Source organism: Eufriesea mexicana, unplaced genomic scaffold (assembly GCF_001483705.2).
Source record: "Eufriesea mexicana isolate 0111107269 unplaced genomic scaffold, ASM148370v2 scaffold58, whole genome shotgun sequence".
Lineage (NCBI taxonomy): Eukaryota > Metazoa > Arthropoda > Insecta > Hymenoptera > Apidae > Eufriesea > Eufriesea mexicana.
Genome location: NW_016908222.1, coordinates 374,792 through 402,632, shown reverse-complemented (window position 1 = coordinate 402,632; position 27,841 = coordinate 374,792). Strand labels below are relative to the sequence as shown.

General features: G+C 35.0%; 5 protein-coding genes across 6 annotated transcripts; 2 read left to right on the top strand and 3 right to left on the bottom strand.

Moving 5' to 3' along the window:
* Positions 1-206: 206 nt before the first annotated feature.
* LOC108554301 (nose resistant to fluoxetine protein 6-like) lies at positions 207-10,046 on the bottom strand. Its single transcript, XM_017909521.1, has 10 exons — positions 9,740-10,046; positions 2,755-3,044; positions 2,504-2,679; positions 2,273-2,430; positions 1,928-2,062; positions 1,281-1,840; positions 894-1,199; positions 645-819; positions 424-566; positions 207-345 (listed from the first exon to the last, which is right to left on the bottom strand). Exons 1-10 carry the CDS (start codon positions 10,044-10,046, stop codon positions 217-219), a joined length of 2,379 nt encoding a protein of 792 aa, XP_017765010.1. The 3' UTR covers positions 207-216.
* Positions 10,047-13,429: 3,383 nt separating this feature from the next.
* On the bottom strand, positions 13,430-17,609 carry LOC108554106 (nose resistant to fluoxetine protein 6-like). Its single transcript, XM_017909268.1, has 11 exons — positions 17,237-17,609; positions 16,205-16,416; positions 15,974-16,116; positions 15,334-15,530; positions 15,162-15,255; positions 14,811-15,105; positions 14,659-14,738; positions 14,499-14,594; positions 14,283-14,412; positions 13,742-13,916; positions 13,430-13,581 (listed from the first exon to the last, which is right to left on the bottom strand). The coding sequence occupies exons 1-11, from the start codon at positions 17,607-17,609 to the stop codon at positions 13,430-13,432; spliced, it is 1,947 nt and encodes a 648-aa protein (XP_017764757.1).
* Positions 17,610-18,300: 691 nt separating this feature from the next.
* On the top strand, positions 18,301-19,239 carry LOC108554332 (deoxynucleotidyltransferase terminal-interacting protein 2). 2 transcript variants are annotated; one of them, XM_017909579.1, is made up of 2 exons: positions 18,301-18,453; positions 18,564-19,239. In XM_017909579.1, the coding sequence occupies exons 1-2, from the start codon at positions 18,357-18,359 to the stop codon at positions 19,208-19,210; spliced, it is 744 nt and encodes a 247-aa protein (XP_017765068.1). In that variant the 5' UTR covers positions 18,301-18,356; the 3' UTR covers positions 19,211-19,239. The 2 variants fall into 2 exon arrangements, with proteins under 2 accessions (XP_017765068.1, XP_017765059.1); XM_017909570.1 differs by having other exon boundaries at positions 18,534-19,239.
* A 152-nt stretch (positions 19,240-19,391) lies between these two features.
* Positions 19,392-20,531, bottom strand: LOC108554344 (estradiol 17-beta-dehydrogenase 8). Its single transcript, XM_017909592.1, has 4 exons — positions 20,359-20,531; positions 20,145-20,261; positions 19,692-20,067; positions 19,392-19,608 (listed from the first exon to the last, which is right to left on the bottom strand). Exons 1-4 carry the CDS (start codon positions 20,387-20,389, stop codon positions 19,392-19,394), a joined length of 741 nt encoding a protein of 246 aa, XP_017765081.1. The 5' UTR covers positions 20,390-20,531.
* Positions 20,532-21,145: 614 nt separating this feature from the next.
* Raf (serine/threonine kinase raf oncogene) lies at positions 21,146-24,110 on the top strand. The gene has a single exon (XM_017909512.1). It carries the CDS (start codon positions 21,770-21,772, stop codon positions 24,089-24,091), a length of 2,322 nt encoding a protein of 773 aa, XP_017765001.1. The 5' UTR covers positions 21,146-21,769; the 3' UTR covers positions 24,092-24,110.
* Positions 24,111-27,841: the final 3,731 nt, after the last annotated feature.

The following is a 27,841-nucleotide window of genomic DNA, read 5'->3' as shown; positions in this document are numbered from 1 at the left end:
AAATGCAAGTATACAAAGACAAATAATTTATTTTGTGAATAACAATACATAGTAAAGTTAAAACTACGTGCAATAATGCAAAATTACTTGTAGTTTTTGCGTATTTTCGCATTATAATACTCCAATACTTCTCGCTAGTTTTTTTTTTACATTAGTTTCATACAATAAAAACATAAACAATTTTATAAAAATATGTGTAACAGCTATGTTACTGCCTCATTGTATGCGTTTTCGTTTTTTGGGAGAAAGTATTTTTAACATGCTCACAATAGGAGCTTCAAAGGATACTGATATGATGAATGATAATATGTATGATAAAACCAGTTGTCCAAAGAAAGTGATCATCTAGAAAGTGTATCGCCTTATTAAATTTAGTGATAAATGACGACAAAAAATAAATTTTGTACTTTTATACTAACATACCATGGTATATTTTCCTAAATGAAACGGTGAATCCAAGTTCATAGCTGTCAATCGAATTACAAGTGGATGTACCAAATAAGCGCAATACGTTGTTCTACTGATTGGGTATAAAATCGGTGCCGACAGAATACTATTCACATATCCTATCATAATCAAAGCAGATGAATTGTGTTCCTATACTGTTTGTAATTTTATAATTATTATTGCCAATAAATAATTACCTCCGTAACCTGTACTGCATGCAATAACAATCCACGATAAACCAAGCGCCCATACACTATGACTTAATGAAGAATAAGTAGCTGCCATTATAGGACTAAGTTCTGTTTCGTATAGACCGTATAATAAACTTAATAGACATGCTGAAGAAAGGAGCCATCCTACGCAAACCGTTGTCTGAAAATGATCAAATTATAACTTACAGTATAATTATCGTCTTAATGGGTTTCAAAAAGTTTAAATTTGTATACCTTGGACATTTTTATTTTGCAATCAATCTTAAAAAGTAAGTATCCCATTGACATGCCTATGAGATAAGGACCTAATCTGGTCCATGGTTTATCATAAATTTTATCGAAAAGCGCCAACGGGTCGTCCGAGCTTGGCATATGATTATTTACTAGAGCAATATAACCCGTTGTTAACCAGGAACTCATTAGTAAGGTAGTCATTGCGAAGGTTGCAATTTTAAAGTGATTTGTTGCTAAGATCAGGATCACAGCGCCAACAATGTAGAACTGAGTGTCATCCGCGACATACCAACTCCAAATCATACACTGAAAACCAATATACATGACACTGAACGCTAATCTTGATTGTTTAATGAAAATTTAAAAAAAAAAGATTGAACAACTCACCATTTGATCCACTGGGAACAAAGTGTTGATATAAAGCAAATTTCTCCACCAATAGTTGGCACAATTATAATGATCTGCTGTTGGTGGTTCAAACACAGAATTCGAATGAAACCATTTCATTGCAATTTGGACCACTCCAAGTACAAACATATAAGGAGCTGTGAGCCTACAAAATCGGTATATAAGAAGACCGATGAATTTCAAACCACCTGCAATGATACCTCGTGTACCCTGCGTGAGTTTATTCAAGTCTCCTTTTGCGTTTGTTCTGAAATACAAGAAGCTCACGAGTAAGCCTCCCATGAAGAAAAATGTATCAACACTGAAAGCTCCATTTGTGATTGTTTGAAAGAGAAATTTTTTTTCCACGACTTTTCTGTATTCCATGTTATCGGAGTACTTGAAGGCTGTAATACAGGTGTGACCCAGGATAACCCAAGCCATCGATATCGCTCTAAGGCCATGAATCGTACTAATAGTATCACCTCCAACTTTATCATCACATATGATTTTCACATTAGTTCGAATTGAGAAAGAAAGCAACAATTCCTCGAAGACACCTAAGAATACGATAATGAAGATTTACCTTCAATTAGCTTTAATTCATTATTTAACAATATTTTTTATTAAAAAGAAAGATCACTTACTGAATTTATGTATTTCTGGACTAGCTGAGCGTAGGCTACATTCATGATTGTTGTTGTTATTAACTGCTAATGACTGTGGTCCGTTGATGATAGCTTCTGTCACTGGAACAGGAAGGTAGACCTTACCTTGAAAAGCTACGGAATATAATAATAAAAATGTGTCACTGTCTTTGCTACTGTCCTTGTCCTGTGCTTGTCTGTAAGTGTTAGTCACCCTTTCGTTTTCGGTAAAGGGGATGAGCATAGAAGTACAACGTTGCTCTTGAACCACGTCGAAAGGAAAAACGTTACGGGAAGAAAATTGAAAGGAAGAAGATAACATAGATTAGAGACTGAATATCTTACCACTTAAGGATTTTTGATTTTTAACAGCTAACTGTTCAAGTTTCACGTGCCTTTCCAAGTCATAAATAACGTTTCTTCCGTGCGTATATTTTCTCGTTATATAGATATCGTATGCAGTACCAATGACCATCAGGAAGAAAATCGTAGCGCTCACACCACTGAAATGTTTTTCACTGTTTATAATACCGATCAGTTTAATATCTAGTGCAATTTTAATATGAGCTAACGTACAAAAGAATCCAAAACACTGGATCCTCGTACATGTTATATGCATTATGCTGATCTCGAACTTTTTCAATTGACAAATGTTTCACCGCCTGTTCGCTTCCGGCGAGTTTTGTTATTACAAAAACATCGGTAGCATTACACGAGAAAGGTAGACAAACTCCTAAATAAATCATTCTAGTCTGCAATCAACGTTACGATAATTATTAGAACGAATAATTTTTCAGTAATAAAATCTCAATATTTAGATCGTTTACCACAGGAGATAACGTGGTGTTCATTGAAATGGTGATCATATAAAATCCTAGTTTGTAAGGTGGCTTATCTAATTTTGTTCCAACCCAGAGATTGTTTCCACTGGGACCGCTGTTCTTTTTTCGCGGCTCGATGTTAAATTCTTCTACCTCGTCTATCGATGCATCTTCGTGCACTTTTGCAATCTTTTTTCCATAATCTCGGTCGATGTAGGCACACTGGGTGGCTGATCCGACATAATAAGAGTTTCCCCAGAAGAAGCTGTTGGTGTATCTGCCCGAAGCGTCATCCACTGGAAAAAAGAGAAGGTTCCCGTATAATTTCGTGATTAGTAAATCAAGTCCTCTGAAAGACATCACGAAAGGCTTTATGTCAGACTGTATGCTTCTTTTTTGTCTATAGGATAACTTGCGAGCTGTAACCGGTGACCCACTTCACCAGCCAACACTTTCTCCTTGCTCGACGAGTGACCATTTCCGGATCATTTTGAACGAAATTCCAGTGGAAACGAACTGTTGAGGACGTTTCAAACTTTAGGTAGCTGATGTGAAAAGGATTCGAATACATGGACTTTGTTTCCCTTCGATACCAAATAGCAGAGGATCACTCGATCGATGCGGCTTAAAATTAGTACTCCGTGTTCGATTACATTTTCATAACATACACGTGTTATGCTTGAATCTAGACGTTAACGCTGATATATAATTTTCATTATCAAGGATTACGACACATATCGGAAGCTAGGAACTCGACGATTCTCTAATAAGACTTTCTATTCGAGAGGAAAGCGATATTATCTAATCATTGTAATTATCATCGTGGTGGCGTTCACACCATTTCCAGGGATCAATTTATGCGTATGCAAACTGCAGTTACAGTATAAATCGCGACGTCATTGTCTCACGCGGAAACAAACTTACGGAAGTCTTCAGGCAAAATATTCCGTAGATGACTCATAATTAAGTGCAACTTTATCCTCATATTTTATCTCGTTTGAACAAACAGACTTTAACTTTTTTCCCTTTTAATACAGTCGAGTTTGTCATAATAGATTCATGGATAACAGGATCCTAATTCAAATATTGATCTCGTGATTCATTTGGTTCGACCAACGAGACATCCTATGTAGATTACCGTGATTCGTGATCCCAACAAACCAACGGGGAATCTTATTACCGATTCTGTTCGCACAAAAGTAGAATCGTGTGCGCATAATCGCAAAGAAATTAGAATAACAATGGATTTTGTGTACGTGCAATGATCTCTGACACAATACGCCATTGAACGAGCAAAGTCAAGTTCAATCTTTACACGTGACCTGTGTCGTTTTCACATTGACTCGCGAAAGAGTAAAACGTGAAACAATCTTGTTCATTCTTACCACATGTCATTCACGAACGTGTCTAATACTATCACGCTTTTCATACTTATAAAGCAACAAGAGCCATGGATCGAACAATTTTATTTTCATTGTTTTCACAGATATTCAGCATAGAAATAGTCTACGTTTAATGCACGCATTTCATCAAAATCGATTATCTTCTCAAAAAAATCAGAGAACCCTGCCAGGGTAGTGAAGCGTTGAAATGTGAAACATGCCAATACGAAGAATACCGTTGAACATAATCGATTTTTGTGGTTGAATAACATTTGTACGAAAGAAGAAAATAAGGAGCGAGAAGTAAATTGGATAAGTTTAGTGGAAAGAGAACGACCGGTTTGGAAGGTCTTTCGGTTATAGTATCGCGATCATGGTCGGTGTTTCCTTGACAAAGTTCAAGTGCTATCGCAACCAGAGTTGCTGAAAAAACTCTGCTTCAGTCCGTTACACGTGCTCCTTGTTCGGCAATCGGCGGATGCAATAAAATTTCACTGACACTCGTTTCAAGTTTAAATAACGGATCGTACGTAATCCATTATCTCTTAACTATCGTTAAAATTGTGATCATATTTCGAAATTTATATACCTGGAAAAATAAGTTGTAAATTTGCATTTATCTTTATCGACTATAGTGCTGTTAGCGTTACCTGGATGAACGATGCAATATTAGATGAAATATTGACACATAAACATAGTCGTAAAGTGCACTAATTCGGGGTTTGCTCGGGTGAACAACTGCGAATTACTAGTTCCCCTTTGGAATTGGCTATAATCACAATTATCGGCAATGAACTATGACAATATGATTTATCATTTACTTCCGATCGATTGAACGTGCTAAATAGCACGTTCCAGATAGCCAGTCAGGGAAAGTAATTCGGAAAGAGAAAGGTTCTCCTTTACATAGTTGATCGTGTTGCAATATTAATGGCTGTCTAGCCGGACGTGCGTAGTATTTAAGCATTGCTCACACCGAAGATTCTTTTATCCACGTGCCTTTTGAGATTTCATCCGAAGATATAAATACATATTTATTGATCCTAATTAGAATATCATTCAAAAGCACATGTTTTTCTGGAAACACGTTCCTAAGCGAATGTAAAGATTGTCGTTTGTTTTTGAGTTAGATTAAATTATTCTTATCAATTACGTTACACGACTAGACCTGTTAAAAAGATGATTTGAATAGAAAGGATACAATCGTAACTCGAGGATGCATTTATTAGTCGGTTGCATTACATCGCGTTCTGCTGTTCGAGAACAAAATTATAACGTGACTAACTTATTTTTCCAAGAGTAGAAAGTGAAACGAGCATCACGTCTAATTCATTGTCATATGGTGTTGCATCAGCTGTTGCAATTTGTGCGTTTCAAACGTATTCCATAATCGGTAATCGGCTGACGAAAACTCTGTTACATACATTCGTTTGCAGCTCGTAACTGATCGATTTCTTTCGCAAGCGAGGCTAATTGAAACTTACCTTTCTACGACTGATTTTCTGTGAGTCTACGTTAACTATTACTATGCCATCCGTTTCGAATCATTCAACGTGAACGCTACAGAGATTTTATGTGTACATTATAAACATCGGAATTTAATGCTTGATCGCACACACAAAGAATTCCATACACTGATATCGTGTCAGACGCACGATATTCATTTCAATGCGTAATTTTTTTTCTATTCAAGCTTAAAAGGTCTGCCACATTTGAAAGACCAGAACATACAGGAAGTTCCTATTAGGGACACCTAAGAATTTATTTAGATTATTACATAACCTACAAACGGAGATGTATTACTTTCTACTTCTCGTTCGCCTTTTATATGTGACTACTAACATATCGAACAGGAAGAAGGCAAATTAGTTTTCTCCGAATTCTCTGTTCAGGACAGCTGGATCACGATCAATTTTCATTGATGTTCGAGGAAATTTTGATCACGATGAACTAGACACGCATCCAGAACGCGTTCTATTTGCTTGTGCAAGTTAATGTGGTAGAAAATCTGTTTAGAGGTGAAACACGTAGAAAGTACATAAGGAAATATATGCTTACATAATTCTGGTGTCGAAACATTAATCAGACACGAGGAAAGATCAAATGCATGTATTTACATCGTGTATAACCATAATTTAAACGCGGTATAAGGACTATACATACGTATAAGGCGGTATTTTAGCAGGCATCGAAAGTGAGTTTATAGTACAGTGACTCGCCTAAGGATGTCGGGTCGACGGATCGTGAATGGTGTGCTGCATGAACTAGGAAGCGACAGTGACAAGGCTTTTCTAATGACCCTGTTCGTGCACTGTTATATCATGATATTCATGCAAAGTAAGAAGTACACTGATAAAGGATCGGTAACGGGAAAGAGAAGAAAAGTCCAGCGTTACGTGAAAGTTGCGTTTGTAAGCCTGGTTTCCACGTAATCCTTTCTCCAGGAGGTTTTTGTATCCAGTATGACGTAATTTCGATAATTGCCGCGGTTTCTACTTCGGTTGTGTACGTGTACGAGTCTTCCTTAAAACTTTCTAATGTTACCTTTTCGCGAATCATGAAGGATGCTCACGGAAGTCTAATCCATACGCTTGTCGCTAATTTAAGTAGCGTAACCGTTATCGTCGATGAAAGTAGTTAGTTGTTTTACAAAGTTTCATTATGATTTCCACGGCCAGTTTTTAACCCTTAAAAACTATTATATATATCTCATTCGAGTTAACTATTTTTGTTATATTTATAGCAAAGTATTTACACGAGAAAATACGTCTGTTCTAGGATAATATTGTCACCACTGATAGTAACAATAAATACCCGTAAAATTAAAATTACTAATAGTTATATTTTTTAATCGGATTGGTACAAAATTCGCACGTGGTGAAATTTCTCCTGTGGCAGCTTTTAGAAGTTAAACTAGTTTTAAATTAAATACGGAGATCAAGTTGAATAACTCGGAGTTACATGAAAGCACCCGGAAGCGTGGGTTCAGGTTAAGTACGACCGAAAGCTGTACGATGGATGCTTGTTCGACAATGGGTGTTGCTATACCGAACAGCATTTCAAATGTCATAACGGTAACATTTCTAATGTCGTTTCCTCATGACAGCTTCATGGTACCTTTCACCTTTTTCCGCGCAATTGTATAAATTTGAACTTCCTACAATGATAATAGAGTATACGACTGCACGAGAAGAGAAAGTCATGAAATTTGTTCTGGTTACTTTTCCCTCGCTCGGAAATTGGGGAGAGTTCAACAGACAGAGTTCTCACCGGAAATAATAAACGTTACGAGATAATAGGATAATAGGACCATAACAAAAATTTTATACTCGGTCAGCTGAAACAACCAAGGCTAAGGTAACAGATAAAGAAAAATAACAACTTTACTCTCTCATAATTTACTTTTTAGGTCTTATGAGACGGTTTAATGAAAAGTGAGATTTCAAACAAGCCTACCCTCGTTGAAGCTCCTATTTCATTCGTATCATTTCTCGTTAAAAGCGAAAATTTTATGATAAATCAGTTTCTTGTATGGAAACTGTCTCAAATGTGGAGTTGCTTTTCAGAGTTATCCTGTGCTATTCCTTTCCTGAACATCCGTGAACTTTTTCTTCGCGACGGGATATGTCGAAAGTCGAATAAAAACCAGTTTGTTCCTCTTTAGGCAAATTGTACGGTTTATTGACTCGACTATTTGATTGTCGATCAGTTATTGTCAACACTTTCGATATATTCAGAAACAGAACAGGACTGAACAGTTTAAAATAAACATAAAATCTTCAATCATCAACACCTACATGTCTATGTTAATTAAAGAGGAACTTCCAAGGTAGTCTCTTTTCTAGGTATTGAAAACTCGTTTTAAAGCTACGTATTCAGAGAATTATGCGAACGACCATTCTCCATGATCTAATTTTCATGAACTTTGTAGATAAAAATTTGATGGTGCAACACTTGGCTGTGGCAAACAAGCAGTACTGCTGGTTTTTGGACCTTGTTAGTAAAATTGAAACTCAGGAGAAACAGGTTGGTCACTATATTTTAATATCTTTTACTAGCTGTTCGCTATTTAATCAAGGTTTTATTTCATGCATCGATCGTATTTACAAGTTTCCTTCTTTCTGCACGTGTTACCGTATAATTAATTAGAAAAAATCTTGAGTAGTCATAAAAATACCTCTAACCTGTTATTCATTATATGACGAAAGTTATCGTTCCGTGTTTAGTCATATAGCGACATATTTTTTATCTCCTATTTATTTTCCTTAGCTTACAAAAGCGAAGGAAGAACCGTGACACACTTAGCCCTTTACGTACTTTACATCGGGCCCACTGGACGATCGAGCATAGTATTCGAAAAGGGATCTTAAAGGTAGAATGTATTCTATTCTTAGTTATTACGTACAGGATAGTGTGTCGAGTGACATTCTTCGTCGACATGTTGCAATCGATGCAGTGTCCTATAATTCTTGTAAATTCCGAACAAAAATTTGACTATATGTCATGTACTTATTCAAAATTAATGAATTATCCATGAATTCAAAATATTTAACTAAATATTACCATGGATATTATACGGGTTTCGTTAGGTAGATCAGCACTCTTGATGTTGGATCGAAAGTCAGAATGTATTTCGTTTTCAAGCGTTATAATGTTATAAACACACCGTACACTCATTCTCTAGGAATGTATTTCTATTATATATATAAATGAAAGACTGTTAAAGTTCATTCTCTGACCCTTGATTAAGAGATTCAGTGAGACGTCAAAAATAATCATGTTGCGCTGTCCGATTGATAAATGACGACGAATGCTACGTTGATTTTATACAATTGTCAAAGACAGGAACAAAGAACCGAATGATCGCATCAGGACTTTTAGAAAGATGGAATACTTCAAACCTCTTGCGAAGAGTGGCATTGACCGAGAGAAGTGGTAAAACATTGAAAGCGATTCGTTGTCAAGCTACGCGATGTCGGTCATGGAAGTCGTCACTGCGTTGCTCTTTGTGTCGCGAAAAGTGAAATTTTGCGATGAAAGTAGGCAAAGACGAATTGCCGGGAAGAAGACAAATGCGTTTTAGCAAGGACGTGGTTCTGGTGAATTCCCGCCAATGAATGACGCCCTATCGACTTTCGATTTTCTTCCCGACGAAAGTGAATTAACCCGATCGGGTTATTCTCACAAAAAGCGTTGAACGTGAAATGAAGCACGATTTTTTAGAAATCTTGTTAATCTTTCGATCGATCGATGATAGCTTGTTTCGTGTAATAATTTTTTACTTTCGAGTACGTTTCTTCCCTTTTTCTTATTTCTTTCGGGATATATAAAAAATCTATGTTAAAATACAACGAAATCATGAGCCGTATTAACTCCGTGTAAACCTGACAATTATATCTGTACTCGTTGTAACTCGTACACTTTCTATTCGTGCAATAAATTTTTGCTCGCATCACGGGATGTACCGTTGTCTCTTGTGTACACGAGAGAAGAGAGAAATGTTTGCTCGCGGTTAGTTCCAAATGAATAATTGGTTGTTAAACATTTGGATAAAGACGAACTACCGGAGGCATAATTTTTTTGGCATAAATTTGTCTGGTTTAACGTACCTTTCAGAGCCCATCCTTCTTGTCTTTTTAATCCTTCGATGTACCTCGTAATGTCTTTGGCACACTGTTCTTGAACAGGAAATTTCCCTTCTGTCCAATTACTGGCAAGGTAACGCACATTGAATATATCTAGCGCTTCCGGCAATGTAGTCCAATTTCTCTCCGGAATTTTATCGGTATTTGTTAATGTTCTTACTTGTTGGTTCGCTAAAGAATCTTGAACAGAACCCTCTGAGGCATTCGAGAAAGATGTCACCCCGCAAATCGCAAAGCATGCGAGGAGAACCAGATACCACGCGTAGTTCATCGTTAATTAAATTACGTTTGCACCAAACACTATGAGAATAAAATTGTCCAGAGATCGATTAATCTCAACTAGCCATATTCAGAATTTTCAAAATGTAGGCAATTTTGACGAGTATCGGATCCTCCGAGTCTTTTGTACACTCATTAATTCTTTTCCGTTCCTTTCCTGAACGTCCTTAAACGTCTCTGAAATTGTTGAATATCACAGAAAAATATAAATCAGATCACAGTCGATGCTTCTTTTTTCTTCTAGTACAATTTTACACTGGTTTGGAGGTATGATCTCTTCTTCACCGATATTGATGAAGAGAAAAGTTGTCGATGTCCTCAGCTACCTTCAGAGTCACGTGAATCTCTCTAGTCGCATTTTCGAATACTTCCAGGGAATTTCCTCTTGAAGTTTACCCGCTCTTATTATCATATTTCTGAGAAAGCAACGGGAGTATACAGAAAGAGAGAAAGAGAGTGGATTCCACAACACGATTGCTTGAATGATCTTAAACTGACTGCAGGCTTCAAAACGAGCACCTTCTCTTCTATGTGGTTCCTCCTTATTTGATGACCAAGGATCACCTAGAACGACGAGGCTGGCAATGGTAGAAAAATGGCTTCGCCGGATGAATATCTTGGTAGTAATGAAAGTGCGAGCAAATGGTGGGGAGAAACCTCCCCATATTGAAAAGTGAGCGCCAGTGGTAGGTACCTTAGTCTGATACACGTGTTTAAGTACGCGTAGTTAACATAATTTCGTGCCCGTTGACGAAACGAAGAGGCGGGGAAAGACGGTTTCCTTGAAGATACGAAGCTGCTCTTTTATGAGAATTACTAAGCATTTTTCAGTCTCTCATTTTGTTCCTTGTGAGAGGAGTACGCTTATGAAAAAAGATGTTTCTTGAATAATAAATGTCTGGTCAGACCTCGGTATGTCTACAAAAAATGATAACAGTAAACATCTGACAGAAGCTGAAGGAGCGTCTGTACCATTAAACAAAGTTCAACATTCCTTCTCTTGACTTTGGCATATAAAAATGAAGAAGAAAACCAGATGTAACCAGAGATGTGAGCTTACATGAAACCAGATTTATCAGGCTGAACGGATGAGGATGTTTAGACTGCCACTGACTCTTGTATTAGTTCTTAGTTCTTTCCTGCGTAGATCATTTTGATGATCTATAAAAAATAGACGTTCTCCATTCCTTGTTTTATGAGTACTTAATTAGGAACTTTTAATCAATCCAAGCGATGAATTTTGCGAAGGCTCATAAGAAAGTTTAATGAACCGATATGCTTAGAAGGTAGGATTAAATGGATTGATTAATTTAACGGATTATATATGAGCGATGACTAAGATTTTGCATGAGTTCACCTGAAACTGATGACAAAGTCTATTTCAGAAGTTTCACTAAGAAATTTCATACTATTAGAGAAGTGTTTCTCTTTCTCCGGCGTAGAACTTTCGTCAAACGATGTCATTGGTTGCTCAGTCGTGCTGAAATTCGTTTTCCTTTTTTTTCGTCATTACAGGCTTTTACCATCCTCCTGCGTAATTTGCGTTGCTAATACCATGCGGTTCCAAAAACTATAATAACTGGGAATATACGAATTTCTTATATCTGTAATCAATCGTTGCAATCATTTGTAATCCTTACCTGACCGAAAGTCAACATTACATTTTTGGATTTCGTTGAGAAAGTCATTAACATGAACAGTGACGAACCATATTCGTAGCACGTGCTATTAAAGCGTGAATTGCGTGAAAAACAGACATAATGCAGTTGCAAAGTGCAATAACTTGTTCTTTATGTATACTCACACTTGCGTTGTTACAATACCATGCACGTATGGTGCTCTTTATAGGGTCTTTATAGAATATTAATCGAAACTTTGACCATGACAATTTTCTTGTAGTTTGTGTAATAAGAAAGAATTACGAGCGCAAAACTTGATTCTTGTACTTTGATCTCTATTCTATTAATAATTGAGCAAGGAAGCAAATATTGATATTAGTATACCTTTATATTATAATTACATTTTCTTTTATCGAATATCGAATTCCGGATTTCTCTTTCTTCCTTGTCGCATATTTGATCTATGATGCAAATGTTGGAAAGTGAAACTGGTCAAAGCAGACCAAATTTCGTCTCGTCCTTTTTTCAGAGGCAGACAAATTTCTATCGAAGATAATCTTGACTTGTTTCATGTAAATTCCAAAATCTTTAAAATGTCAAAATAAAATTTAAATTCATCGATTGAAGGACCCAAGTCGATCTGTGACTGGTTAACCTTCATTTCTAAACTGATCTCTCTTTCATCGGTCATCGTTCTTTCGTCATGTAAAATATCCGTACCTTCTAACGAAAAATATATGACCCTAGAAGCAACCATATTTTATACCCGTTCTTCCTAATGTATCGTCTATATTATCTGATGAGAGTAGTTCAAGGCAAAAGACGGAAAGATCGATAGATCTTTCCGAGTTACGGACGTTTTATATTGAAAACATAAACACAATAACAATAGAAAGCAGTATCGTTATTCTGCGAATTTGAAGATTTCTTTTATAGCATATCGTACAAGCCAACAAAGATAGGATTGTAGAAATTTATTCGCTACTCAGGAAGTACTCATGGTCGTTTCTTCTGCGTTTTAAGATAACCATGTTCAGCAAAGCGTATATATTACTTTTTTCTAATTTTCTTACATAATGTTGCTGTCTCGTAATTGCAAATAGTATACCTGATATTAATAAATAAAAATAATAGTAATAAAATAAAAATATCCTATTTTTATTATATATTAAAAAAATAAAATGTTTTCTTAATTGATAATTACCGATAATTAATAATTAGAGTTATTTATATTGTTTTTATATTATTTACGTGTCGAGTTATTTCGCTTTCTTCCATTGTCTTAATGGGTGAACTATTCTCAGTAAGGACACCACCGGAGCTTCGAAGAGTAAACTGATGAACAGCGAAACGGCATAAGTTGCTATCGTAAATCCAAAGAATAATATTGCCTGTAAAACATTTCGAAATCTCCATAAAACACCGGCAACGATTTCTACACATAAATAATAATAGTTAAAATTACGTTGCTAAATTTTGTCTTTGGTTGAAGTTAGGAACACTTTCACCGACAGGAAGAAGTGAAAGGGGAAGAAAGAAATGAAAATTGAGAAAGAAGTAGGATTAACAACCGTTGGTGGGGGCAGAGTGAATGGTAGATGGAAACGTAGGTAGTATTCCAGCCGAAAGAGTCGAGATCTAACGGCGTGGCTAAAAATTAAACGTCTGCTCGATCGGTAATCGCGCTATTTGTTCAAAATTCAAATCTTTTACCAAATCACAACTAAGATTCTAAAGAAAGAAAAGGCAAGAGGGATTATAATACCATAAGTCCTTGTGTGAGATGCAGCGAAGATTCTCCGTGTAAGACCACTGCTCGTATGATCGCAGGATGCACTAAATATGCGCAATAAGTAAGCCTGGAAAGGGGGTACAAACCTCTCCAGGATAATACTTTATTTATTATGCCTAAAAAGGGACGATGAAATTAAAAGGAATATTTCTAAATTTAATATAGTATATATTTATTTCTATTTATAGTATATATATTTCTAAACTTAGTATAGTATATATTTATTTCTATTTATAGTATATATATTTCTAAACTTAGTATAAACTTAGTACCAACCTCCATGTCCTGTAACACAAGCAATCAAAATCCACGCTATCGAAATTGCCCATCCGGAATGCGATAATGCGGTGTATATTGCAGACAAAAATGGACTGAGTTTATTCCCGTATAATCCATATACAATGCTTAGTATCGTAACAAAAGAGAGAGTCCAAAATACCAATGCGATCGTCTACGATTACAGACAGAATAGATACTGATTATTTAGTACAAGAAATTCCTCTATTAAGAGCACGATATCCACTGCTTGATTATCATGATGGAGAAAGCTGTTTACGATATTTTTTGCAATGTGGATATAATTAAATACAATATATTACGTGAGTTTTGGCGAGTTAGTTCTTAACGAATCATTTATCATGAATGTTTACTATTAAACACTTCGTTTTCAAGATAATCATCCTTGTGTTTTAAAATGTTATAACGTTATTTGTGTAGCGCATGAACCTTAGAATGTAGAACGTGTGTTACTCAAAATTATGCAATTACTTTTGTTACGTTTGTGACTTATAATTACGTAAATAGTAATAATACTTACTTTCCTTATTTTTATTTTGCAATCAGATTTGTAAAGATACCATCCCGCTATCATTCCAAAAAGATATGGTCCAATTCTTGACCAGGGTTTGTCGTACAGGCTCTCATAATGAGCGAATGGGTCCTGAATACTATATACATGTTTAAATATAAAAGATATAATAGTTGTAATTATTAAAAATTATATATATATATATATATGAAAACCAAGTTTTACCTCGGTATGTGTCCTATATTCAAAGTAATAATAGCTGTAGTAATCCAAGATATAACCAAGATGGAAATTGTTATGATTCCAGCAACGAAAACGAATCTGAAAGATACAGGTTCGATAAATTATCACATCTTCTAGCTGGAAGAACATTCACCATGTGTACCTTGCGCTAATTATGAGAATAATTGCTCCAATGATATAAAACAGCGTGTCATTCGCTAAATACCAGCTCCATACGATACACTGTTAATACACGTAATTATAAAGCGCAATGTTCTTAATGCAATGTAAAACTTTTACTTCAATTGTACTCACTCGTTCATCCATCGAGAAATATGTATTAATGTATAGCGCGTTACGCCACCAGAATTTTCGACAGTTATGGTAATCGAGCATATATAAATCTAGTACAGTATGATTGTAGTACCAAGACATAGATACCTCGATTAAACCGATTACCAAAAGGTAAACAGGTGTTAACCGGAAGTACCGGTACCATACCATACCTAAAAACTGCATGATCTGACCGCAACATCCTCTTATTATTTTCTTCTTTTTCATATTATCTTTCGTGATCGTGCGAAAATATAAAAATGATACCAAACATCCACTGAAATAATACATAATAAATAATATGGAGATAGAAGAAAAATTTTGTTAAAATACCTCATGAAAAAGAACGTGTCTACAGCATAAGTGCTGTTACTGATAGTTTGGTACATAAATTCACTCTCCACATTCGACTTGAATGTTTCACCCTCTGTAACAATAAGGAAAAGAATATGTACATGATAGTGTACGTGATATTTTAATGAAAAATGATGAAAAATGTATATACCGGAAACTACATTCACTGTTAGACACGTGTGGACAAGAATGATCCATATCATTGATAGAAATCGCAAACCGTGAATAGGGGCTAGAGTATCAGCACCAACATCGAGGCTGAAAAGCTTTGAAAGATTTAATAATAGACTAAAGGAAAGCAGTGCTTCCGATAAAGGCCTTGGGACACTGTCAGAATTGTATATGTCTAAAATTATTTAATAAAATTTATCAACTTGGTGTTTTAATCGGTATTAGGAAATTAATAAAAATATAAGAATACCTAGAGTGCCATTGTGCTTTTTCACCGACCACAATTTAGTAATTGTGACCTCACCTTCAACGTTTTCATTTGGGCTTAAAATTTTCATTTCCGTCATCATGTTACTCGAGCTATGGGCATTTTGCTCCATGTGCAATACCTGATATCGAAGAGCAATGTCGTAGAAAGTACCCAACATCACAATTACAATCACTACGACTAATGCAACTCTGTAAATCAGTTATCCTTCTGTTAAAACAACGGGATGCATTTATACTATCTAAAATTATATTTCTTATTGTCTAAAATTTATAGGTTCAGCGAAAAGAAATGAAATAATAAAACGTACAATAAAACGTGAAATATAGGATCTTCCCATAACGAATATTTTTTCGAAAGATTTCTTATAGTTTCGATCGCTATTTTCATAGATGAATCGTTCCCGCGTTGATCCTGAACAAAGTACAAAAGTTTCTCGGTGTCTTCTAAATTACACGAATCAGGTGAACAAAATCCAAAAATAACTCTGTAAGTCTAAACGATAAAGATTAACAGCAATTAAGAAGTTAAATAAGATGTACGAATTTAAAAGAAAAAGAATAAGTGTAATAATCGAAGATACCTCGTTCAAATTAGTTTGGTAAATACTCAAATTAAGAGTAATAGATGACATACTGACTAGAAAGGGTGGTATATCCTCTTGATGCTCAGATTTGTCATCGCTGTGTCGATCGATAAATTTTATTCTCATTTCACGACACTGATCTACATTACCTAGCCAGAAGACATTACCCGAGAACAGACCCGAAGTGTATCTACCAGTAGCATCTACCACTAAAATGAATTAAAAATCGTTAATTGATTGCATATAAATAATAATTAATACAAAATTAATCCTGTTCGAAATTTCTATTATAAGTCATATTCGTATAACTCGATGCTTTTCAACTATTCGAATTATTTAAATTAGTCTACACTTTTTAGAAAGGTATCTTGTTGAATAGAAATTAAAGTTCGTACAAAATTTATTTCATATGTCCGTATTAAAAACTTAAAGATGTAACGTTATTGTACATAAACTGATACAGCTATGCCAGAAAAATTCACTTTCTCGCTTTCTAGGAAGGGCAGTCGTCCAGCCTTTCATTTTTCACTTAGTCAAAATCCTGTGTTAGATAAACTTCCTACAGTGACTGATTACAGGATACTACGTTTAAGAGAGCTTTATTTTTTGTGCTGCTTTTTATTATCCTTTGTGTTACTGAACTCTTATAATGTTGAATAATTGTGTTCGCGAAGAAAGTATCATTTATCAAAGCTAAAGCAGTAACAAGATGTATTCATTACTTCCTGCATGTATACGTTACACAACTATTTCCTCATACCACGAGATCTGCACTTAATAATTTTTCGACATTATAAACATTCAAATTTCCCTCGCACGTCATAATCAATTTATGAATAGAATAATTTTCTTTCAATTCCATTCCATTCTCAATTAAATAGTAATTAATTGTTTTAAGTTTATATAATAATTAATTGTTAATTTTAGTTCAATTTTTAGTTTAATTTTAATCATATACGATATATATCTGGATTAGCAAACAATATAAAAATAATTAAGCTACAAGTACATTTTATTAATTTTACTTGCTTTTTAATGCCCATTTGTCTCCTTTTAACAAAGCTGTCATATAATTTGTAATATCTTTTTCACAGTCTGATGAAACGTTTAATGATTTACGTATATCGTAATGACTCCAGAAGTTCGCTAGCATATATGGATTCCAAATATTTAAATCGTTTAAATGTAATATTGATCGATTAACGATATCCTCAGCTATACTTGACTGAATCACTTCCTTTATTTTCATATGTTTTTCCCAAGAAGTACTATGATTCTTTTTTAAAATATCATTGTTCACTTTCAACTCATCGTTATAAAAATGCGCGGTCTTTTCGATCAATTTCAAACCACTCACTGACAAAAACACAAGAAACAAACCCAATAAACGTTCACCGAACATAATTAATTTTTTTTTAATTTACGTTCTTCTTAATTGTCTGTGGTTAGTAATTATCAATAATTTTGTATTTTTTATTTAATCGTAAAACTATATTTAATTTCAAAATTATAGAAGTTTTTTAAATTTAAAATGCAGTAGAAAACTTTTATTTTAAAATTGTTAAATTTTGCATTCAATGTTTACACAATTAATTTGTTAATTTATAAAACACTTTGAAAAACTTTATGAACCGACCAAAGCCGATGTTCTTATAGTTACTGTAACTACTGATTAAGTGCATGGTCAGATATACTCCATTTCCCGCCTCCCACTTTGCCACCTTTAGTATATACTCATAGAATGTCTTACCGTGATTTCATGCCTTAGACTCACTTTATAGTGAATTTCATTTGGTAATGTATCGCTATTTTCTTTCCGCTACTTTAGTTGTCACTACATAAGAAGAAAATTTAGCTTATATGGGAATCTTATTCAATATTGTCATGAACGGAAACTTGTTTTACATTTTATACTTAATGAGGAATAATAAATATTATAAGTTAAATATATCGATATGAACACCCATTAAAGATCATAAATGTTTTGTAACGTATTAATTTGTTAAATATCTTATTTTTTTAATTTTTTTCTTACAAAAAAAGAAAAAGCTAAAATGACCATTTCTTTAATTTGAAATATGCCACAAGGCATTGGCATAGTGAACACATGTGAAAGACGTACAGTTAATTGTTACGGTTAATTTTAATAATGGATATAATAATTGATACGAAAGGTGAAGCAGATTTGGTGACGAAAGATCGTTTGGTTGATAGTGACGAAGATGATTTAAATTTCGAAAATAGTGGTAACTATGTTCACATTTTATTATAATATTTTTAGAGGTTAGAAATGTATGACAGCAATGTGCATGCATTAATTTAACAGATATACAGTCATCTACATTTTTCGACATAGAGGAAAATTTAATTAAAAATGAAACCTCATCCAAAAGAACAATCCGCAATGTAACTAAAGATATTGATCTTGAGGAATTTGAGAAAGATTTAGGTTGGTCAAAACAAAACAGGAATAATAATGTAGTGTCTGCTCCAAATATAAGTTGCCTTACACAAGAATTGACACCAGCAGAAAAGATACTTGAAAAAAGTATTATAAAACCTGGTTTTGAACAGTTACAAGCTGTACCCCCTTACGAACTCACTAAAAAATTGCAAGATTTGAAACGCAGAGAACGTGATAAAACTAAGGGCAAGAATTGGTTTAATATGGGTGCTCCTGAATTAACGCCAGAAATTAAATATGATCTTCAAGTTATAAAAATGAGATCAGTACTAGATCCAAAACGTTTCTATAAAAAGAACGATCTTAAAGTATTACCAAAGTACTTTCAAATAGGAAAAGTTATGGATGCACCTCGAGACTATTATTCTGGACGGCTTACCAAAAAAGAACGAAAGAAAACAATTGTGGATGAACTGATGGCTGATGCTGAATTTGCTAAATACAATAAACGTAAATATAAGGAGATCATTGAAGAGAAGAAAAAATTGCATTATAAAGCTCATAAACATGCAAAAAGACTTAAAGGAAAAAGAAAATAATATATGTTACATGCAAATATATATTTTGAACCAACATTTTAAATCATTTTTGTAACATTTGTAATTACATTAAGTCGTAAATTCATTTTAAATTTAGTTACAAAAATATATAAATAAATATATACACACATATACATATATACATATATATATATATATATCTAAAAAAGTTTATATAAATTTAATGCATTCCCCCTGTAACGTCAATAGATGTGCCAGTAACATAAGAACTCTTGCAGGATGCTAAAAATGTGATAATTTCTGCCACTTCTTCTGGTTTTCCCATTCTACGAAGTATTATCTTTTTTATAAACAACTGCTTTACGTTATCAGGAACAGTTTCTGTCATGGTAGTTTCTATAAAACCTGGTAGTACCACATTTACACGAACTCCAAATCTGAAATAAATATGCATAGTTAATAGTATTATAAAATTATACTCATTGTACAAGTATTGTATATTTATTATTTTTGTACTTACTGTCCAAATTCTAAAGCAGCAGTTTGTGTAAGAGCTATTACTCCAGCTTTTGATGCAGCATAATTAGCTTGACCCATGTTTCCTGTTTTTCCAATGATAGAACTTACATTAACAATTGAACTACCTACACTTACATTGGCATTAATCATTTCTTTTACTGCTGTTTGCATCACATAAAATGTCCCTTTCAGATTTGTATCAAGTACTTCATCAAAATCTTTCTTCGTAAGTTTTAAAATAAACTGATCACGTGTGATACCTGCATTATTAACTATAATAGTGGGTGGAGTTGAATATTTATTTATTGTATTTTTAAATGCTTCTTTGATACTTTGCTCATCTGAGACATCCATATTTAATGCTAAATGTTTGGAATCTAAAAATTATTACATATAATTTTAATAATTATATGTACGTTAATAATAAAAAAAGATAAATTTTTTATATTCAAACCATTTAACGATGTAATAGTTTCTTTAGCAATTTTTAAATCCCGATCCGTAGCAATAACCTTGGCTCCCTGTCTGGCTAAAAGACGACATACTGCTCTACCTATACCACTTCCAGCACCTATAATTAAATACTATTCTAACGGAAATAATTTATAGCAAGTACCATTGCTTTAATAATCTCTTGCTTTTCATTTTTCCTTCTTTTTAATACGCACCTGTTACAAGTGCTACTTTGTCCGCTATCATCCTTATTTCTTATTCGGAAAAACTTAGAACAAAGACAAATAGATAAATTACAAGTGTAAATTATAAAAGATTAATGACTTCATCCATATAAGCAACTGAGAACTATAGCGAAATAAGTAGAAAATATTGAATGCATCAATTATGTTGAGTCACGAGTCATCCTTGAAGATTTCGAATATCTTTTTTTTCTTTGTGAGGAGATATGCGCACAGCAAGTACGTACGCAAGCATTGAACCAATTAAAATGGACTTCTGTTGCCTAGGTAACCGTACCATATGCTGCTGACGTCAAAGCACGTCTGCAGTGACGTCAGAAGCGCAACACGAGTAGCTATGTTTACAGAAAAATTGAACTTGAATTATAGTCCTATTCGATACGTTTGTTCGTCAATGAGGAAACAAAGACTGCTTTTGCTATTTTACTTCAAGCAATAAAGAAAAAATCTATTAAATTACTTAAATCGAATATAATAACATATTAACGAAAACGTTATAATAAAAACTATGTAGATTTCATAAAAAGATTATAAATATATTTATGATTGAAGCTAAAGTTACAAGCAGTATAATACAGTAATATTATTCTAAGGTAATTAAAAAGCTTTATTTGTTTTATTGCAAAGTCCTATTTCAACGTTTTGATAATCAATTTCTTTAATTCAATGTGTAAGCTAAAAAAAATTTGTAACCTATTTTGAATACACAATAATATGAAATAGACGTTTGAAAATATCGGAAAGAGGAAAAAGTAAGGGATATTACTGTGGAAAGAATGCAAAGAAATTATACAAGTAAACAGGTAGAATTTAAACAGAGGAAGAGGAAGAAAATCAGTGGGACGGGGCGGAAGGTTGTACGCAGAAGCTGGCAGCACCGGCGCTTCAAGAAACATAGCCCCGCACCTCTGCTCGCGGTCCTGCAACGCTTGTGCCAGTTTTCTTTCGCAAGGGCTCCAGAGAAGAAGCAGAGGGGGGAGTACGCAGGAGGACGAAACAAAAGAATTTTGTACCCGATTTCGGGACCAACTGTGTTTGAAAGGAACAACAGAAACTGTTGCGCGACGTAATCGTGGGAATTCAATGGCTGAAAAATCAGGAAACACAGCATGGTGTGAAGACGCGCATCGGGAAATTGGTTCGATTTGGCGGACATAAGAAGAAAGAAGGAGGTAGGAGAGAGGTGTATAGAGGAAAGAAGAAGAAAAGAGGTGCGTGAGGACGCGTCGTGTTTCGTCGCCGTGTAGTGAGAGGTGAGGCGACGGCGGCGTGGTGAAAGCTCGAACTAGAGAAAAATTCGGCGGTAACCGGTAGCACCAAAGCTACCAAGGTGTTCCGAAGTGCAGCAGCAGCGGCCCAGGATGCTGCCCGACGGAGCAAGAAGATGGCCGTGATCGGCAAGCAGAGGTATTACACGGCAGTCCGTGCAAACGCATACACGGAGTTTTTGTGTCGTAGATTTGAGACAGCGACAACTACGTCGCTGTCCTTCTCGTCCTCGACGTTATCTTACCGTCATCGTCGACAGAGAAAAAAGTTACACTCTGTACATTTAGCTATGTCCTCTTCACGAGGCAGCGGCCCGGAATCGGGAGAACTCAGCGATTCCGAAGATGGTTATTTAGATACAGATCCATTGAGGTATGAGCTGAGAAATATACAAAATGTGATACATGTTACTCGACAAAATATTGATACTCTGAATAACCGCTTTGCTGGATTTCAACATCCACCTTCAATATATTTAAATGAATATCAAGAATTAACTAATAAGTTGCATGATTTAGAATCTAAGGAACAGAAGCTCAATGAATTGTTGAATGCTGGTCGAGTATCCGGTAGTACTTCCACATCAGAGAGCGAATCTCGTGATGCTAATGCATCTGCTAGAGGTCAAAGAACGCCAATGAAATCTCTGCTCAGGGCATATTTACCTAATCAGCAGCGTACGAGTGTACAGGTTCGTGAAGGACTTTCGTTAAGAGATGCACTTGCCAAAGCAATGAAATTAAGGAATTTGACTACAGAAATGTGTGTGGTATATATTTTGGGTGCAGACAACACCAAATATCTTACTTCTTGGGACACAGACATCTCGTTGCTTGATTGCGATGAAATATCTGTGGAAATTTCGGATAAGTTTCCAATAACTACTTCCATTTCTCATAACTTTGTGCGCAAGACTTTCCTCACTCTAGCATTTTGTGAATGTTGTAGAAAACTCCTTTTTCAGGGATTTTATTGTAGAACATGCAATTATCGGTTTCATCAAAGATGTACTGGTGGTGTACCTGCTTTGTGCCATCAAGTACGTATGCAAGATGCTTATTACCAAGCACTGCTAGCACATAACCTTGAAAGTACTGCTGGGATATTGCAACTTCCTTCTGGCTATGGAGTAAGCAGAAGTATGTCCCCATCTTTAGCTCCATCAAGAAATCAAAGGCATCCACGTTCTTTGGGACAACAAGATCGTTCAAGTTCTGCACCTAATGTTTGTTTCAATATGGTAAAACCAAGTGGAGAATCTGCTAATTTAGACGAATATAGTAGATCTCAAAGTTTAGGTCGCCCTATTGGTATCACACAAAGTGCAGTATCACCTGGTAGTAGCCCAACGAAACATAGTCAATCAACACAGGCTAGTCCCACTAGTACTTTAAGGCCAAAAAGACCAAGAGCAAGATCAGCTGATGAATCGTCTAAAAATCTCTTAGCACCTAGAGAATCCATAGAAGATTGGGAAATACCAGCAGATGAAATCTTAATAGGTGCTCGTATTGGATCAGGTTCCTTTGGAACAGTGTACAAAGCACATTGGCATGGTCCTGTAGCTGTAAAGACACTCAACGTTAAAATACCCACTGCTGCTCAGTTACAAGCATTTAAAAATGAAGTTGCAGTTCTACGTAAAACACGACACGTAAATATTCTTTTATTTATGGGATGCGTCAGCAAACCAAAATTGGCAATTGTTACTCAATGGTGTGAAGGTTCTTCGCTATATAAACATTTACATATATTTGAGACAAAGTTTGATCTATTCACATTGATAGAAATTGGAAGACAAACTGCACAGGGAATGGATTATTTGCATGCAAAAAATATCATTCATCGGGATTTAAAGAGTAACAATATATTTTTGCACGATGACCTCACGGTAAAAATTGGAGACTTTGGCTTGGCTACAGCAAAAACAAGATGGTCTGGTTCTCAACAATTCCATCAACCAACTGGATCTATTCTCTGGATGGCACCAGAAGTCATAAGAATGCAAGAAGAAAATCCATACAGCTTTCAGTCCGATGTTTACGCATTCGGCGTTGTTTTATTTGAATTATTATCTGGTCAGTTACCATATTCGCATATTAATAACAAGGATCAGATATTGTTTATGGTTGGACGTGGAAACTTACATCCAGATTTAAATAAATTGCGTTCAGATACTCCGAAGGCACTGAAGAGACTGACAGAGGATTGCATTAAATTTTCCAGAGAAGAAAGACCGATATTTCGTCAAATTTTAGCTAATTTAGAAGGTCTTTCACGAGGATTACCTAAAATAACGAGATCGGCATCTGAACCAAACTTAAACAGGACGCAGCTACAATCAGATGATTTTGTATACACTTGTGCTTCGCCAAAAACTCCAGTGAACTTCCAGTTTGGAGCATTTTCCTTTTATCCTTCTGGTGGAAACATATAAAATTATCACCCAAAGTAACGAGTCTGATGCAATTTACATAAAATTAAATATTTAAAAAATTTACAAAGAAATCGTAATAAACTTAGCTATGAACAATCTACGCGATTCTTTTCAACTACACTTTGACTGTGTTGCAACTGTTCGCTCGATGTAGAATGTGATTATACAATACTTAATGCAACTAAGACAAAAAAAAAAAGTAAGGACAGAAATCCATCTTATTAATTGACGTATCCGATGTATTTCATGGCAAGAATGCATATGTAGCTTTCACCTTTACATACTTACTATCTGTGAGAGGGACTTTTATTTAACGAGTTATCGCTCGTGCATGGACGCATATTCATAAACATGTGTATACACGTACGAACGAGTTCACGTGCACGCGTGTTGGTGTAGAGGTCTGTTACTTTTGTGGAATCCTTATGAAGGATGTAAAAATAAAGTAAGTAATAGAAGTAACGGCATTTAAATTCGCGTGGGCCGTCATTTGTCTGTGAAGTATTTTTGCAAACGCCGAAGTGATTTTTGTACCTACTTCCTCCATGTATTGTCTTCAATATGCTCATATAAGAATTGTTCCTTTTCATAATTTATAATTTATAGTTTAATGTTAGACTGTATATAAGTTTTATTAAAATTATCTAAAATTTGCGTATATTGTTTTTAAAAGCGAAATATAGACACTTTGAACTCAGACTAATTAGATATTCTGTATTTTTACGAGATAAATTCTTTTGGTACAACGAAACCGAAAGGTTGTACTGTATTAAAAAATTATAAACCAAATTGAAAGTGAAACAAAAAGTGATAGATATACTTGGCCTTTACTTTAAGACTTCATCGATATTATATAATATAACAAACTTCACGAGTCGTTCTGGCTTGATTTCGACAATGATGATTTTGACGAATTGAGGCCTAAAATCATTTAAGCTTTCATCAATGGTAAAAAGAGGAAGTAATATCGTATTGTAACTTAGATTAAAAAAGTTATCGACTAACTTCCATTTTTTTCCTAACTTTGTAGTCGACTGTTGTTCCTTGCATTTTAATATTTATTAATTTTTATGGTTACTTTTTTTTATAAGTTCTTTTCCACTGTATTTGAGGCTCATAATGCAGGAAGGGGCGCGAACTTCACTTCGAAGTGATGAATTCGTAAAGTATTTATTACATAGTATCGAAGACTTGAATTCTACGAGATAATGGAAACTTTTGTTACGACTAAACGTGTTTCAGATAATGGTCCGATGAACAGTAAATAAGTATCTAGGGGAAATCTATGGGGACTACGAGTATAAACAGCGAAAAAGACGGTAGAATGAACTTTCCGATTTGTGCGTTGTGTATTTTAGGGGGCGCACACTAGTGACAAATTAGTGAAACTTTATTCGATGGGCGTCTGAAGCGCTCTTATGCGATCAATGATAAACCATACTGACTACGTAACATTTACATCATTGATTCGCGGGTGTATCCTAAAATTTAACATCGACGCAGCACTCGTAAAACCGTGACACGTTTCTGAAGCATATAAAAGGCCTAAGAGCAGATCATTGAAATTTCATTAGCTAGAACGAGTGGTCTTGTTTCTGAAGCACGTGGTATCCCGATTTATTATTTATTTATTTATGTATAATCCAAGCGTGATGAACTGAAATTAAAAAGCAAAAAAAGAAAAAAGAGGTAAAAAAACTAATAAATAAGTGCCGGATTTTAAAATTCTGTCAAGAGTGCGTGATTGCCGAAGAACAGTGAAAATATGATTCGTAGAAGGGAAAACGTGTTCGAATGTGCAAGAGAGAAAGAGGGAACGTGCGCGCGAGGGAGAGAGAGGGACGGCGCGGCAGTAGATAGAGAGAGTGTGTGCGTGCGTGCGTGTGCGTGTGTGCGTGCGTGCGTGTGCGTGTGTGCGTGTGTAAACCGACGAAGAGGGCAAAACGAAAAAGAAAAATACCGTTGGACACGTTCGCCGGAACGGAGGAACGCACTTGTCATTGTTAATGACGCTTTCTCGTAACTGGAAAATAGTTAACCGTGAAACATAATTAACAATGTTACAAAAATATTACTAAAAGGAAAAAAATATGAAAGGAGGATGTTGTGCAAGGTGCGGGGGGATAGCTCTTTTTTATGGTTTTCCGAGATTCTTTTATAGTGCAATTTTCTAGACATGGTAAAGCCTTTACGAGATGCGATTAGATGCTCCATGATGTACAATGATTACGCTGTATAATATAGAATTGAAAAACTTGTTTCTGCATTTTTTACTTGCGTTTACATTTTACACCATTTTGTTCTCGTGGTACGATACAGCTGGAATTTTATAGGCCGTGTTCTCTCTTGGATTTTGGTGGAGTATGTTAACCCTTAGCTAACGATTTGAAATATTCCTTCTTTTCGTACACGTTTTAAGAATGACACTTTTATTTATTACAGAGAATAGGAAGATAGCACGACTAAGGAGTTTATTTCAATATGCGTAACGACATGAGCGAAAGATGCGAAATACATATAAAGGCAAGAGAAAGCGAGCGATAAAATTTGTGACCCTCGCGCTGTGCGTCCTCCTTAATCAATCTTCCTATATGTCATTATCAAATTTTAGAATATTATTTTCTCGGAAGACATTCCTCTGTACATTGTTTTAATGTATATTGTATATGTAGAAGGGTTTGTATGCGATTGTAAATGATAAAACATATTCTTTCTGTCGACCTGATCACCGAGAAACATATTATTACATTGTGAGTTAAAGAGTTAAAGAGAGTTGGCTCTTCGAGGCGTAGAATCAAATTGGAAATGGCGGAAACGACAAGTGAAACTGGCTTAAGAAGATTCGAAAGAACGATTTAGTTTAGTTTATCTAGCGTTTGCAAAAAATAGAAAAGGAAAAAACTAAAAAAGAAAAAAAAATGGGATAGTTTTTGATCTACGATTCTTCTTAGAGTTAACTTGTACACGTCGATGAAACTGGTAATTTTGATAGGCCCAAGAAATTAACGAAATCATTTTCGAACAAAGTGGAATATATCACTGCAGGAGATATAAGTCTTATATTACATCGGCATTGTTAATCATTGTTACGTATAAGCGAACCATCGAACACCGAATTTGCTTTCTTCGAATTCTGCCACGGATTTCAACTAGGTTTGACACGAAAAAGCGATCGGATGAGAGATTTTTCGTTTGATCGACAGACGTCGCATCGCACGGATCGTAATAGGATTTCAGCTTCGTTTTGGTCAAATTACGCTGAAACTGCTGTCGAGTGAAATGCGTGTCTTGTAACGAGATAGCGTGGCTGAGATTGGAGATACTTAATGCAATCAATCGCGACGATCGATTGATCATTGTATTCTACGCAAAAAAAAAGAAAAAAAAAAATGAAAAAAAGAAAAGAAGCAAAAATAAAAAATTGATTCTTCATGTAATAAGTCTCGTTCTTCTTCTAAGGGAATTTCAACATACTTCATCGATTACACTAAGATATTGACGTTGAAAGAAATATACTATTGATAAAACTTACAGGCTGTTCATGGATACAAAAAACCATTCGCAGTCTTTATCATTGTTTCTTGCATGGAAGTTGAGAAGCGACCAATAATGACAGTTCATCGTATCAGTATTATCCTATGTATTCTCAATCGAATACAATACGAGTGATAATTTTGTATGATCGAGAATTTCAAATAATGTGCAGTTTACTTCAATTCGCGTGATACTTGCATTAGAAGACGATCAGGC

What these genes read in the sequence shown, in the direction of transcription:
- LOC108554301 (XM_017909521.1), bottom strand. Translation starts at nt 10,046, where the DNA reads ATGAACTACGCGTGGTATCTGGTTCTCCTCGCATGCTTTGCGATTTGC. An exon ending in ACACCACGTTATCTCCTGTG is followed by an intron (nt 2,680 to 2,754) that starts GTAAACGATCTA and finishes CGTTGATTGCAG; the next exon opens with ACTAGAATGATTTATTTAGG. An exon ending in CCAGTGTTTTGGATTCTTTT is followed by an intron (nt 2,431 to 2,503) that starts GTACGTTAGCTC and finishes AAAACATTTCAG; the next exon opens with TGGTGTGAGCGCTACGATTT.
- LOC108554106 (XM_017909268.1), bottom strand. Translation starts at nt 17,609, where the DNA reads ATGTTCGGTGAACGTTTATTGGGTTTGTTTCTTGTGTTTTTGTCAGTG. An exon ending in ACTATAAGAAATCTTTCGAA is followed by an intron (nt 15,531 to 15,973) that starts AAAATATTCGTT and finishes TTAAATAATTTT; the next exon opens with AGACATATACAATTCTGACA. An exon ending in GCAAAATAAAAATAAGGAAA is followed by an intron (nt 13,917 to 14,282) that starts GTAAGTATTATT and finishes CTGTAATCGTAG; the next exon opens with ACGATCGCATTGGTATTTTG.
- LOC108554332 (XM_017909570.1), top strand. Translation starts at nt 18,357, where the DNA reads ATGGATATAATAATTGATACGAAAGGTGAAGCAGATTTGGTGACGAAA. An exon ending in TTTAAATTTCGAAAATAGTG is followed by an intron (nt 18,454 to 18,533) that starts GTAACTATGTTC and finishes TTAATTTAACAG; the next exon opens with ATATACAGTCATCTACATTT.
- LOC108554344 (XM_017909592.1), bottom strand. Translation starts at nt 20,389, where the DNA reads ATGATAGCGGACAAAGTAGCACTTGTAACAG. An exon ending in CAAAGTAGCACTTGTAACAG is followed by an intron (nt 20,262 to 20,358) that starts GTGCGTATTAAA and finishes ATTTAATTATAG; the next exon opens with GTGCTGGAAGTGGTATAGGT. An exon ending in GCTGCTTTAGAATTTGGACA is followed by an intron (nt 19,609 to 19,691) that starts GTAAGTACAAAA and finishes TATTTATTTCAG; the next exon opens with ATTTGGAGTTCGTGTAAATG.
- Raf (XM_017909512.1), top strand. Translation starts at nt 21,770, where the DNA reads ATGGCCGTGATCGGCAAGCAGAGGTATTACACGGCAGTCCGTGCAAAC.